The 13,524-nt window shown below is 43.9% G+C and overlaps 1 protein-coding gene across 1 annotated transcript in view; it reads right to left on the reverse strand.

The window, feature by feature from the left end:
* The window catches only part of LOC124519793 (small G protein signaling modulator 1-like), a 97,147-nt gene extending 84,014 nt beyond the window's left edge, over positions 1-13,133 (reverse strand). Inside the window, 4 exon segments of the mRNA XM_047090210.1 lie at positions 33-235; positions 3,281-3,353; positions 8,565-8,601; positions 12,991-13,133. Coding sequence (XP_046946166.1) covers positions 33-155 — 123 coding nt within the window. The 5' untranslated portion in view covers positions 156-235; positions 3,281-3,353; positions 8,565-8,601; positions 12,991-13,133.
* Positions 13,134-13,524: the final 391 nt, after the last annotated feature.

Raw genomic sequence — 13,524 nt, forward strand, 5'->3', positions numbered from 1 at the left:
GGGTGGGGGGAGCATACAACAAAACAACTTACCTTTGCAAGACCAAGGACAGCTAATGTCTTGAGAGAAGGTTTCAGAAGAGATTTAGATGATGGTAAAACAGGAAGAGGATCGCCATAAATTCTGGCTGGTGGTTTGGAAAGAGTTTCAGCCATATCTTTATTTTCAGAATCAGGACTGTTGTCCTCAGTTAAGGTTCCACCTTCTGGTTTCACAGTGCCACGTTTTGCTCTCACTTAGTAGAAAACAAAGTAAAGAGGACATGAAAATATCTGTCACTTCAAATTGGTGAATAACACGAGAATGGACAAGAATCAGTGAATAATACAAGTCTCCCAATAACTTAAACTTTTTCATGAATTGCCAAGAAGAATGCAGTAGCTTTGCTCTGCGTGGTTTTGGGACATTCTAGAAAAGAATTAACAGCTTTAAGGATTACAAGAATCCAATTCGATAAAATCATTGTAATATTCACCATTACAAAATGAGCACCCTTACACAAGGAACACACGCTTTGGAATCTTTCAAATGTAGACTCAAATCTCAGTTATGCCGTTTACTATTTATTACCAGTCTCCATTTTCTCATGTGGTGAGCAACACAAGAGATCTCATACATAGGTAGTCTCAAAATGTTACTCGCCGTACCTGTAACTGATTAATATCGGGTAAATACTTTACCAAAGTAACCTCAGATACACCTTGAACCCGAGGTAATTAAAAGCATGTTGAAAACACTAACACTAAGAAATTTAAATATGTTATCTTGTGAAATGTTTGCATGATTTATACTGGCATGAACGATCTCTTGTAAGAGAAAATGTACAAACTCTTCAGTAGTATCTTATGTAGGTAAGTTGAAATTGCAAACAGTTTAAGTTGCTTCTGTTTCTCAAAACACTAAAGTCAAATATGACTGTTTAAATGTAGCTCCTTCTGGGACGCCTGGGTGGCTCAGTCAGTTACGTGACCAACTTGATTTCAGCTCTGGTCATGAACTCACGGTTAGTGGGGTTCAAGGCACACATCGGGCTCTGTGCTGACAGCGCGGAACCTGCTTGAGATTCCCTCCTTCCCTCTCTGTCTGCCCCTCCCTACGAGCACTTGCTCGTTCTCTCTGTCTCTCCTGCCCTTTCCAAGACAAATACAAACATTACAAAAACATTTAGCTCAGCTCCTTCCAACAAAGACGAAAAAAGAAGAAACCTTGTGGGGCAATGAGTCATGGATGAAAACCACACACAGACAGTAGAATTCTGTAACCAATATGTTGACAATGGAGTTGACAGAAAGTGATGTACTAAAAGAACAGACCCTAAAGAAATGTTTTCTGCAAGGAAACATTAGGCTAGGAGTAAACGATTAAAAAAGAGCATGGTGGGGGGAACACGTAGGTGGCTCAGTCAGTTCAGCGTCCAACTTCAGCTCATGAGTCATGATCTCACGGTTTGTGGGTTTGAGCCCCACATTGAGCTCTGTGTTGACAGCTCGGAGCCTGGAGCCTGCTTTGGATTCTGTGTCTCCCTCTGTCTCTGTCCCTACCCTGCTTGCACTCTGTCTCTCTCTCGCTCCAAAATAAATAAACTTTGAAAACATCAAAAATACCTTAAAAAGCATGGGGGGAGAAGAAGAAAAAAGGAAAAAAAAAATAAGACATGACCAATCGATCAAGCATGAGCTTAAGACAAGGAAGAAAAGGAAAAATGTGAGCAAAATAAGATAAGTGAAAACAACATACACTTCTTAAAGGTACATAAGTAGGATTAGGCATATACTATGAACAATAGTCTCTTTTAAACCTTTTAAAGATACATATAAAATCTATATGTAAAACAGAGGCTTCGATTCACAGTATATCCCTAATAATACTGACTTGTATCACTCTACAGTTATCTGGTTATAAACACTGTATTAAAGAATTTTATTTTTTTCACTATAAAAAATTGCTCAATTACTGGCATCTATCACTTTCTAAAAGCTATAAATTATTACTAGACTCACAAAAGAACAGAAAAAGAAAGGTTCCTAACACATCAACTTTCACTATGGAGAAAGAATTGGAATGAGAATTCTAGGAAGAAATGTGAACCTTCAAAGGATGTATGTAATGGGACACGGATGGGGTTAACAAAACAAAGGCTGAGGAGTTTTTCTCTGCACTTCTAAGCTCACAATGGGAGGATACTAAAAACATACTGTCACCTTTCTTATGTAACTCCTGATTTCCTCAATAGAATTCATTTGCGTTGATACATATTAAACACTAAAACGGAATATAAACTGAAGCCTTATTTTTTAAATTCACATATTTAATTGCGATATATCATGCGTATTTCGTTACTTTTCAAATTCCATTCTACGGAATTCCATTTCCCTACTCATTTATTCACGTTCAAAAACTATGACATTGCTTCTTCCAAGCAAGACTTTATTCTAGGAGCTCCAGGAGTCAAACAAGTATGTTTCCTAACCTCCAGTAGCTTATAATGATTTAGGGGCTTTGAAATGAATATTTAAATAAACATCAGATGTCTGAAACTTTAAATTTTAGAATCAGACACAAGGACTAAGAGGAGATAGTTTTAAAAGCTAGAATAGGAAAGATTTCTGAAATTAGAAATTTGACAACTTGGCTATGAAGAACCTCTGCTCATAGAGCTACTCTTTTCAGCAAAATACGTATTTTTCAGCGAGATGCACAATTGTAACTTACTCTTCGTGGAGTTATTTCAAAAATACAGGGGAACACCTTTGTAACGTAAATGTTGAGAAATAATGTAAACATCTAAGTTTCTACATTTTCTAATGTTATTTCAGTCTAAATGTAGAACAAAGGATGGAGACAAAGGAAAATCCTGTGTCTCACCAAAATAAAACTTGCCAGGGCCGGGGGCAACCTACAATAGATACTTGGATCCAATATGATTTCATTTAGGCATGAGTATTATCAGTCATGTTAGTATCACAGTAAGAATCCTTATCCTTAACCAAATGTCATATTTCCTCCATTATGGGAAAGCTTTTCCCAATATAATTTCACGGTCATTATATATTTTCCAGCCCATTCTTTTATCAGCCTCCACCTCTAGGATTTACCAGAGTAAAACAAAACAAAACCAAACATTCAACGCGTCATGTATCTGCAAAGTGGTTTGTTCTTGCTAACTTTCCATTACACACATAAAATGATGATACACAGGCTACTGTTAAATTTTCAGAGTAAATAAGGGAGAAAACTAAATTCAGAGCAGGAAAGTGAGTTTCACAGGAGGGTACTTTACCTTGGTACCAAAATCGAAGTCTTGGCTAGCTGATGTAGGCCATGAATCATCAGGACCAGGTTTGTCGGAAAGCCTTTAGAGCAAAAATATACAACAAAAACATGTTCATTCATTAAAAAACAAAATTTCAAAAATAAGGGAAATGTCAGCTGTTTACTCAACAAAGTTTCTTGGTATAATAAAAAGTTGGCCTCTGTTTTTTTCATTAAGTTTTATTTTAATTCCAGTAATAGTAACATCCAGTGTTATATTAATTTAAGTGGTACAATACGGTGATTCACCAACTCCATACTCACCCCGTGCTCATCATGACAAGGGCACTCCTTCATCCCCATCACCTCTTTCACCCCTCCCACCACTCACCTCCTCTCTGGAAACCATCTGTTTGTTCTGCAGTTAAGAGCCTATTTCTTGGTTTGTCTCTCCCTTTTTTTTTTCTCCCTTTGCTCATTTGTTGTTTCTTAGGTGCTACATGAGTAAAACCATATGGTATTTGTCTTCCCCTGACTTTGCTTACCCTACTACTCTCGGGCTTCAACCAGGTCATTGCAAAAGACAAGGTTTCGTTGTTTTATGGCTGAGTAATATCACAGTGTGTGTATGTGTGTGTGTGTGTGTGTATGGATTTACATATACACACACACACACATACATACATACATATAGGACTTCTTCGTTCACTCCTTTGTCAATGGACGCTTGCACTGACTATTGGAAATAATGCTGCAATAAACACAGACGTGGGTGTGTCCCATGGAATTCATGTTTTTGTATTCTTTTGATTACTGGATCATAGGAGAGTTCTGTTTGTAATTTTTTGAGGAACCTCCACACTGTTTTCCACAGGGGCCGCACTCACTGCATCTCCACCAACAGTGCAAGAGGTTTCCTCTGTCTCCACATCCTCACAAACACTTGCTTCTTGTGTCTGGGAGTTTAGCCATTCTGAAAGGTTTGAACGTGGTATCTCGTTGTAGTTTTGGGGAGCATCTTTTCAGGTGTCTGTTGACCATCTGTATGTTGTCTGTGGAAAATGTCTGGTTATGTCTTCTGCTCATTTTTAAACTGTGCTTTTTTGGAGGGGGGGATGTTGACTTGTATCAATTTTTTATACATTGTGAATATTAACCCTTTATTGGCTTTGCAAAACATTTGCAAATATGTTCTCCCATTCCAGAGGTTCCCTTTAGTTTTGACGGTTTCCTTCACTGTGCAAAAGCTTTGTAGTTTGATGTAGTCCCCATAGTTATTCTTGTTTTACGTCCTTTGGCTCAGGAAACATAACTAGTAAAATGTTGCTACAGCCAAAGACAAATGATGGCCTGTGCTCTCTTCAAGGATTTCTTATGGTTTCAGGTCTCACACTTAGGTCTTTAATTCATTTTGAGTTTATTTCTGTCTATGGTAAAAAAATTGGTCCAAGTTCATTGTTTGGTATGTGGCTTGTCCGGTTTTCCCAACACCATTTGGTGAAGAGACTGCCTTTTCCCCACTGGATAGTCTTTCCTGTTTGTGGAAGATTAACTGCCATAGAGTTGTGGATTTCTTTCTGGGTTTTCGGTTCTATTCCATTGAGCTATGCGGCTATGTTCTACACCAGTCCAACCATACTGTTGGGATTTCTACAGCTTTGGAATAAAACTTGAAATCTGAGATTGTGATACCTTCAGTTTTCCTCTTTTCCAATATTGCTTTGGCCATTCAAGGTGTTTGTGGTTGTATAGAACGGTTAGGATTGTTTGTATAGCTCTGTGACAAATGCTGTTGGTATGTTGACAGGGATTGCATTACATCTGTAGATTCCTTTGGGTAGTGTAGACACTTTAAAAATACGTATTCTTCCCATCTATGAGCATCGGATGTCTTTCTCTTTCCGTCACCTTCAATTTCTTCCATCAGTGTTTTAAGGTTTCCAGAGTATAGGTCTTTCAAAATTTGGACCCTGTTTTAAAACAGCTTTCAGTTCGTTATTTTGCCTCCACCTCTCCTAACCCGTGAAATCTCCAGGAAACACCCAGTCTGAGTTTCCATAACCCAGTGTGACAGACAGGGAATTCTCTGAAACGGTTGAAAATTAAATGTATAAAAGTTACCACAATGACTTCTCACCTCACATCTGTCAGAATGGCTCAGTTTCAACACACAGGAAACAACAAGGGTTGCTCAGGGTGTGGAGAAAAACAACCCTTGTGCACTGGTCATGTGATGTAAATTGGTATCGCCACAGCAAAAGCCAGTATGGAGGGGCCTCAACAAATTAAAAATACAAATACCATAGGATCCAGGAATTCCACTACTGGGTATTTATTTACCCAAGGGAAATGGAAATACTAATTTGAAAAGATATATGCACCCCTATCTTTATTGTAGCATTATTTACAATAGACAAGATATGGAAGCAACCCAAGTGTCCATCAATACATGAACAGACCACATACACACAAACACACAAACACACACACACACACACACACACACAATGGAATATTACGCAGCTATAAACCAGAATGAGATCTTGCCATCTGCAACATCATGGATATACCTAGACGGTATGAGGGTAAGTGAAATAAGTCAGACAGAAAGACAAATCTTATATGATTTCACTTCTATGTAGAATCTAAAAAGGGGAACAAATGAACAAACAGAGAAAAAGCAGAAACAGACCCATAAATGCAGAGAATTGACTGTTGCCAAAAGGGAGGGGAGGTGGAGGGATGGACAAAATGGGTGAAGGGGAAAGGGAAGTTCAGGGTTCCAGTTACAGAGTAAATAAATCACAAGGTTCAAAGGTACACCAGAGAGAATCTAGTCAGTGATACGTAATAGCATTATACATTAACAGATGGGAGCTACACTTATGGCGAGCATGAGGTTTCTATGTTATGAGTGGAAGTACCAACTAGAGATTAAAAGATTAAAAGTTCCCAAGGCCAACTTCGTTCCTACACTGGTCTTGCCTTATTGAGGTCCATAAGAACTAGCAACACCTTCCAAGACTTCAGGGGCATTCAGCTACCCAAGGAGAGACACTGCGATCAAAATGGTCCTGGTAGTTGTGCCTCTATTTCTTTATATGCTGCCTGAATATTTTCTTCCCCATGAGCTCCCACTCCTACATCACTCTTCGGCACGGTTCAGTGGCATTCTCCAACCTTTCAATCTTTAGCCTATGAAGGCACAGACTCCTACAACAAGGATGGGCTCAAATGACCGAGGGTAGGAGCCATGTCCTGCTCCTAGAGAACAAGCTAATTGGGAGTCTCAGTCATCCACACAGTCACCTCAACATAGGCATGTTATCACCTATCCAGATGAAGCTCCCTTACTGATTTGACAAGTCAGTCGTACCCCTGCCCAGCCCTACAGGTACATGGGAAGGGCATCACAGATTTAGGAAAAGAGGTGAAGTGAGGAGACAGCTCGCCTTGGGCCATACATCTCTGTAGATCACAATCTCCACCCCCACCCCCAATTCCTTGAGAGGATCTAAGCCATCCTCCCTAAGTGGGGGTGCAAGTAGATGATATCATATTTCTCTTTGCTGTAAACAGACTCTTCCCAGCAGCTCAAATGATTTTCAATCTCTCTCAACAGAAAATCTGAAGTATGCTCGCACCTTCAATGAAACCAACAGACACAAAAGCAGAAACCTGGTCAGGACCCTCTTGAACTTTCTATTTGAATATGCCTTTCTAAGCAACTCCCCTAATCCTGGGTCCTTCATTCCTGTCATTCACCTTTATCTCACTTGGCATAAACCCCCATATTCTGACATCTTTTCTGAAACTCTTATTCCTATCCAGCTCAGTGTTGTTCTTCTTGAAACCTGGTCTCCTCTGCTAATTCGATTCTTACCCTCCTTCATTGTATTCATTAGACCCGCTCCACAGCTTTCTACTATTGAAAATTTGCCTGCAAGGTGAAGAAAAAAAACAAAGAAAGGAAAGAAAGAAAGAAAGAAAAGAACCCGAATTTAAATCTCATTTCTGTCACTTATATCCAAATAGGTCACTTCAATCTCTTTTGAGTTTCAAATTCTCCATGTAAACAACCATTGGGCAAGGAGGTTAAACATAGGTTGAAGTACCAGAGGCTATTTTGATGAATTAATCTCTGAGGTTCCCTACATCTTGAGATTCTAAATGCTTTTGATTTGGCCTCTGGAAAAATGGAGAGTCCTTAGATGGCAGAAGTAGAAAACTTAATGGACAAAAAAATACCAAGAAAACCATAGAAGGAAGTAAAAAGGCAAAAGCACAGTACAGAAAAGTCATGGGAAAAAAATCTCCAAAAAAAGAAAAAACTTCCTAGAACTAGTCAAGGGTACTAGCCCAAGGGGAAACCAGATGGGGAACTTAGGCAACAGAGAATCATAGAGCAATATCCTCAAAACAGAGGCTGGATTTAATTAACGTAACATGTCTACAACTGGATATCCTTCCCTTACAGAAAACTCACTTGTCTCAAGAAGAGGGGATATCACCACATCTAAGGAGCTGCCTGACTAGATCTTGCTTATTACCTAAAAGCCATGACACCATGGCCATAGCTGACATCCACCCTAAAATCTCTGATGGTAAAAACAAGGGACTAGTTACCACTGCACTAATTACTTTTGTTAGCACTGCTGGTCAAACATATAAGGGCAAATGCTTGGACTAACCTGCTTTCTTAAGAAAACTCTAAATTGGAGCTCCAACATCATTACCTTTGACATTCTGAGTTGATCTGCCCTAGGATCTGTGTGTTCATCTCAGTGCTGCAGAGGAACCAGAGAATGGATGTGGAAGCTACACAAGCTGACGCACAAACCCCTCAGCTACTCATTAACTATGGAATCATGGGGCGAGTAATCAACTTCCCTGAACCACAGTTGCCAGAGTAATAAAAAGTAGGCTACAATAACACAGCTACTTTGCAAAGCTATGCAATGACTATATAGCTTAACAGATGTTACGCATAGGTTATAGTGTCTCGTCCAGGGTAGAACACTCAACAACTGCTTTTGTTCTCTGCATTCCCTTAGGAAACACATAATTTTCAGTTCATACATTTCGTTTCCTTTCATTTCATTTTTCGTTTCATTTTATTTCATTCCTTTATACTTTGAGAGTGAGTGCACACAGAAAGAGGGAAAGATATCCCAAGGAGGCTGTCAGCGCAAAACCCGACATGGGGCTTGAACTCACAAACCTGAGTTGAAATCAAGAGTCACACCCTTAACCGACCGAGCCACCCAGGTGCCCCAACAAATGTCATTTTTACAAATCCATAAAAATCCTACCTGGTTATAGAGTCTTCCTCAGCATTCTTATCTGCTCCTAGAGAAGAAAGCAAAATACATGTTAAATCAACAATCGAAAAATACAGGAAATTACAAGTGTATGGCTAATGATTTGTTCAAAAGTATTGCTTTGGGACCACACCTGAAAACCACACTACACTGAATGGTAATTATACCATTGGTAGGCTTAAAGCACTAAGAAATCTTACCTTCTCCTCTATATTGACCAAAAGCAAGAATGGGTTTTATCGGAATTTGACACCTACAGGTGAACTGATGTTTACAATGACCATCACTGACCGACTCTATGACGCTGGAGGAAAATGGTATCGTTAGGTGAATGTTTATCCTAAGCTGACAATGTCAAACTGAAAGTAGCATGATATTCCTGGACTTCCACTACTAGAGGAGTTAAAAGAGAGTATGTTTATTTTTGCTGTAACATGGCAGAACTTCCCCAGCCCTTCAGTACAGACTGTTCAGTTTTAGGACGAAACACCCCCTCACAAAGTGTGCTCTACAGCTATTGTACTTTGCAGCATGGCCAAACCATAGCAAACAGACTCTCCCTGGCGTTATTTCCAATGGGAAGTTAAGGAAGAAGGATTTGGCATTCCAGTTTGATAAAGTTCTAACCTCTTGAGACTGTCTCCTTCCATTGCTAGAGAGTCTATCTAGACCCACCGCACATCACACAGGAGCATGATCCCAATATGAGTGCTATGTAGTGGTTCATGATGTCCCCATTAGGTGACACACATCTAGAGAAATTATGCTTTTTTTCATGGAAGGTATACATCATCAGATCCTCTACTGATGAGCTACAAAACAAAACAAAGGGCAAAGAATATCCTGAATGCCTACATTCAATTACCGGGGAATTTAATTTTCTAAACATTCAAAGATATCCACTGTATGATTCTAACTATATGACACTCTGGAAAGAGGAAGACTATGGAGGTAAGGGTTGGGGTGAATGTAGGGATAAAGGGGCACAGCACAGAGGACCTTTAAGGCAGTGAAACTCTTTCACACGATACCACAAAGGTGGATTCACATCATTACACATTTGTTAAAACTCATAGAACGTATAACACCAAGGCTGAACACTAATGCAAATTAGAAACTTTGCCTGAAAATGATGAGTTAGTGTCCGTATAAAATGCACCACTGTTGTCAGGGTGCCTGGGTGGCTCAGTGGGTTCGGCGTCCAAGTCTGCATCTGAGCTCAGGTCATGACCTCACACTTCGTGGGACCAAGTCCTACATCAGGCTCTGTGCTGAGAGCACAGGATTCTTTCTCCCCTCTCTCTCTGCCCCTTTGCTGCTCACACACATGCATGCTCTCTCAAAACTAAACAAAGGAACTGAAAAATATATACTACTAAAAATGGACCACTGTCATGCAACATGTTGACAACAGTGGAGGCGATCCGTGCGATGGAAATCATTGCACCACACATGCTGACACTGCAGTGCTGCGTAGACGTGGATGGACACGTTTGGGTTATGACATGTAAAAGCCTGGCTCTGATGTCAGACAGACCTGGGGGTGAAGTGTCTGGCTCTGCACCCTGTCAGCTGTGTGCTCTTGAGCAACTCATGCCTCCCCTCCAAGCTCGGGTTCTTTGTCTGTAAAGTGGGGACAATCGCACTCACCTCAGAAAGTTACCTGTACTCACAGGGTACGGCACAGAGTAGCCCCCAGGAAATGGAAGTTCTGATTCCTGAAACGATGTGCCCCAAGAAATACAGAATTCAGAATCAGCCACCAACTCACTACTGTAAGCCGTGCCTTCTGACTGCAGATCCGGAGTCAATGGGCGCTTAGAGGCCTTTTGCCCAAATTTGCAAGGTTCTGTCCCTGCCCCCCTGAGGCACCAAGTGGGATGCCACACAGGTCCCTCTGATCAGGCGATGGCCTTGGCCTCATGTCAGGCAGAAAGCTCATTCCATGCCCCAAACTCGGCTGCTCCCAGGAGAGAGGATGCAGGCCTACACCTCTGGTCACCAGGGGCAAGGTATATCCACCCCAACCCCCCACCCCACGGCCAATAATCCAAACTAGACTGACATGGGTGGGACCTCTAAGGATGCTCCTTCTCCACATGTGGAAACTGAGTCCTCGAGAGGGGAAAGGACTTGTCCAGGGCATCGAGGGAGCTGCTGGCAGAGCTGGGACCAGGGTCCCAGCTGGAGCCCTGCCCAGAGGCAGATGCCTTGTTCACACATTCTTCTGCCTGTGGCCTCCACTCCCAGTTGAACAGACAACCATTACCTTGAAAACACAGCCATTCCAGTTGCAAACATCTGCAGAGCACATATTACAGCTAGGTTTGGTTAAACAATGAACAAAGACTCTGCAGGTTTTTAACCTGAAGGCTTTTGGGGGAAGTGCTAGAGACACCCTCCCCTAACATAGTCATGAGAATATTGTAGGTTTGTATGTTTTGTTGGAAGGTGGTCTATCTACATAGAGCTTTCTTCAGGTCCCCGCAGGGCCTCTAAAAGAGCTAAACTGAAAACATCTGGGCCTTTCTGAGGAATTCCACACATCCCACCTTATTCAGAAATGCTAGAATGAGGGGTGCCTGGGTGGCTCAGTCGGTTAAGTGTCCGACTGTGGCTCAGGTCATGATCTCATGGTCTGTGAGTTCCAGCCTCGCGTTGGTTTCTGTGCTGACGTCTCAGAGCCTGGAGCCTGCTTCAGATTCTATGTCTCCCTCTCTCTCTGACTCTCCCCCATTCGTGCTCTGTCCCTCTCTGTCTCAAAACTAAATAAATGTTTAAAAAAAAAAAGAAATGCTAGAATGTACAGTCAGCCCTGGAGCGGATTCTTTTTTTTTTTTTTTTTTCAATGTTTATTTATTTTTGGGACAGAGAGAGACAGAGCATGAACGGGGGAGGGGCAGAGAGAGAGGGAGACACAGAATCGGAAACAGGCTCCAGGCTCCGAGCCATCAGCCCAGAGCCTGACGCGGGGCTCGAACTCCCGGACCGCGAGATCGTGACCTGGCTGAAGTCGGACGCTTAACCGACTGCACCACCCAGGCGCCCCTGGAGCGGATTCTTTCAACAACGCGGGACATGCCACACCTAGAGACCTATACGCAGACATATGCCCAAGCTTTCTGAGCAGGGAGGGGCAGCAACAGGTCCAGGCTTCAAGCCTGTCCTTTGGTGGCTGTCTGCCACCAGGCGGGGAGGGGCTTCTTGGTGCTCAGTGCTGACACCAGATGCGGATACCCTCAACACCCATACACAGGCACAGATATGAGGCCAGCCCCCAAAGTCTGAGGGCATTTGTGGTCTCAGGATGAGGACTCAAGATACAGGGGTGAGGCAGCTCAGCAGTGACAGGGTCCCAGGATGGGAAGTGACATAAGGAAGGCGATAGACACGCATACAATCGCACATACATGGTCACGGCCTCACCCATGTACACAGAGACTCATGCATCACACAGATACACCTCATACTCACGAAAACACATGAAGACACAGACCCATGTACACGCAATAAGAAGATATACTTGGATATCTCCAGACCGATGCACAGACATGCTCAGAGGCACACACTCACAGCCACATGTCCTCGCCCACATAGGCGTGTGCATGCTTTACACACACGCACACACACAGTCCAAGCATCTAAACGCTCCCCGGGAACCAACCACTATGGATTCTGCCGTCTGCGGGCAGTCCAGGGCTACAAAGTAAAGGCTGGACTGGGTTCCCAGTTGGCCCCAAGGAGAGGGAAGGGGCAGAGGGACAGTTGAACCTTGCTTGCTTCTCACTCTACTGCATGTGGGGGTGGGGTAGGGGGTAAGGGAAACCCACCTGCCAAAACAGCAGGGGACAAGCCCACAAATGGAGTAACCCACTTGCCAGGGGCTTTCAGGAATGGGGGCTGGGGAAGTCTCTTGGCTCCTAGGGGTGGCTCCAAGCACTGAGAATTTGCGGGAAAGGGGAGATCTGGGATGAGGGGCATTTTTCCACAGTGAACCTTTCCCCTCTTCTGAAGTCTGGTCTTCCTTCTACAGCTCCATTCAGCCCCCCACCACCCAATATGCCCAGTCAGCACCCCCAGGCGCTTGCCTCACCTCACTGAGATCCAACCACCGGCTCTTTCACAAGAGGAGGTCCTACCCAGACATATCCAGGGGTGACCCACACCTGGGGGGCCCTCCCGCTGCACCCGCCCCTGCACACAGCATAAAAACATCCAGGGTCCCCCTATACTCCAACCCCCAAACTCACTCGCCTCCAGTTCCGCGGGAGGTAAATACCCAGCCAGGTGAGCCCCAAACCGGAAATGGCCATCCCCGCCGCTGCCACCGGCCACCTCTCCTCCGGAGACCCTTCCCTGGGGGCTTGAAAGCCCCCTCCCCCAGGATCGCGACCCCGCCCCCGCCTCCGGCACCCACCTCCTTCTGGACGGTGCGCAGCAGCCTCTGTCGAGTGTCCGCCTCTGTGGGACGAGATGAGGGGGCAGCCGGTCAGCCAAGCGCTGGGGGCGGGGGCCCGGGGCTGCCCTCCCGCTGCTCCCGTGCCCTGCGCCCGCTTAGCGAGGCGCCGGAGGCCATGGCCGCGCACGCTGCGTTCTCAGCCCAGACTGTGCTGGTGCCCGCTCTCCGGCTCCGCAGCTGCAGCCGCGGGGGGTGGGGCCGAGTGCCCGGTGACATCAGGCCCCGCCACGCAGCCGCCCAGCGCAGCCGCCGCCGCCGCCACAGCACGCCTCATTCGTACGCCGCGGCTGCTGCCGCACGCCGCCTCCGCACGCAGCCGCTGCCGCACTCCCAAGGCTGTCCTAAGAAATAGAAAACTGGAAGAGGTTAGAATTGTAAAGAAGGGAGAAGTATCAAAATGACTCACAGGTAAAATGTAACCTCTACAGAACAGATAATTCCAATATTGAAGCTAATAAAGACAATTTTAAAGGATAGAAAACTTTCATTTTA

Source organism: Lynx rufus, unplaced genomic scaffold (genome assembly GCF_022079265.1).
Source record: "Lynx rufus isolate CCGP_SWC_20201006 ecotype Redwood Valley unplaced genomic scaffold, mLynRuf1.p SCAF_29, whole genome shotgun sequence".
Lineage (NCBI taxonomy): Eukaryota > Metazoa > Chordata > Mammalia > Carnivora > Felidae > Lynx > Lynx rufus.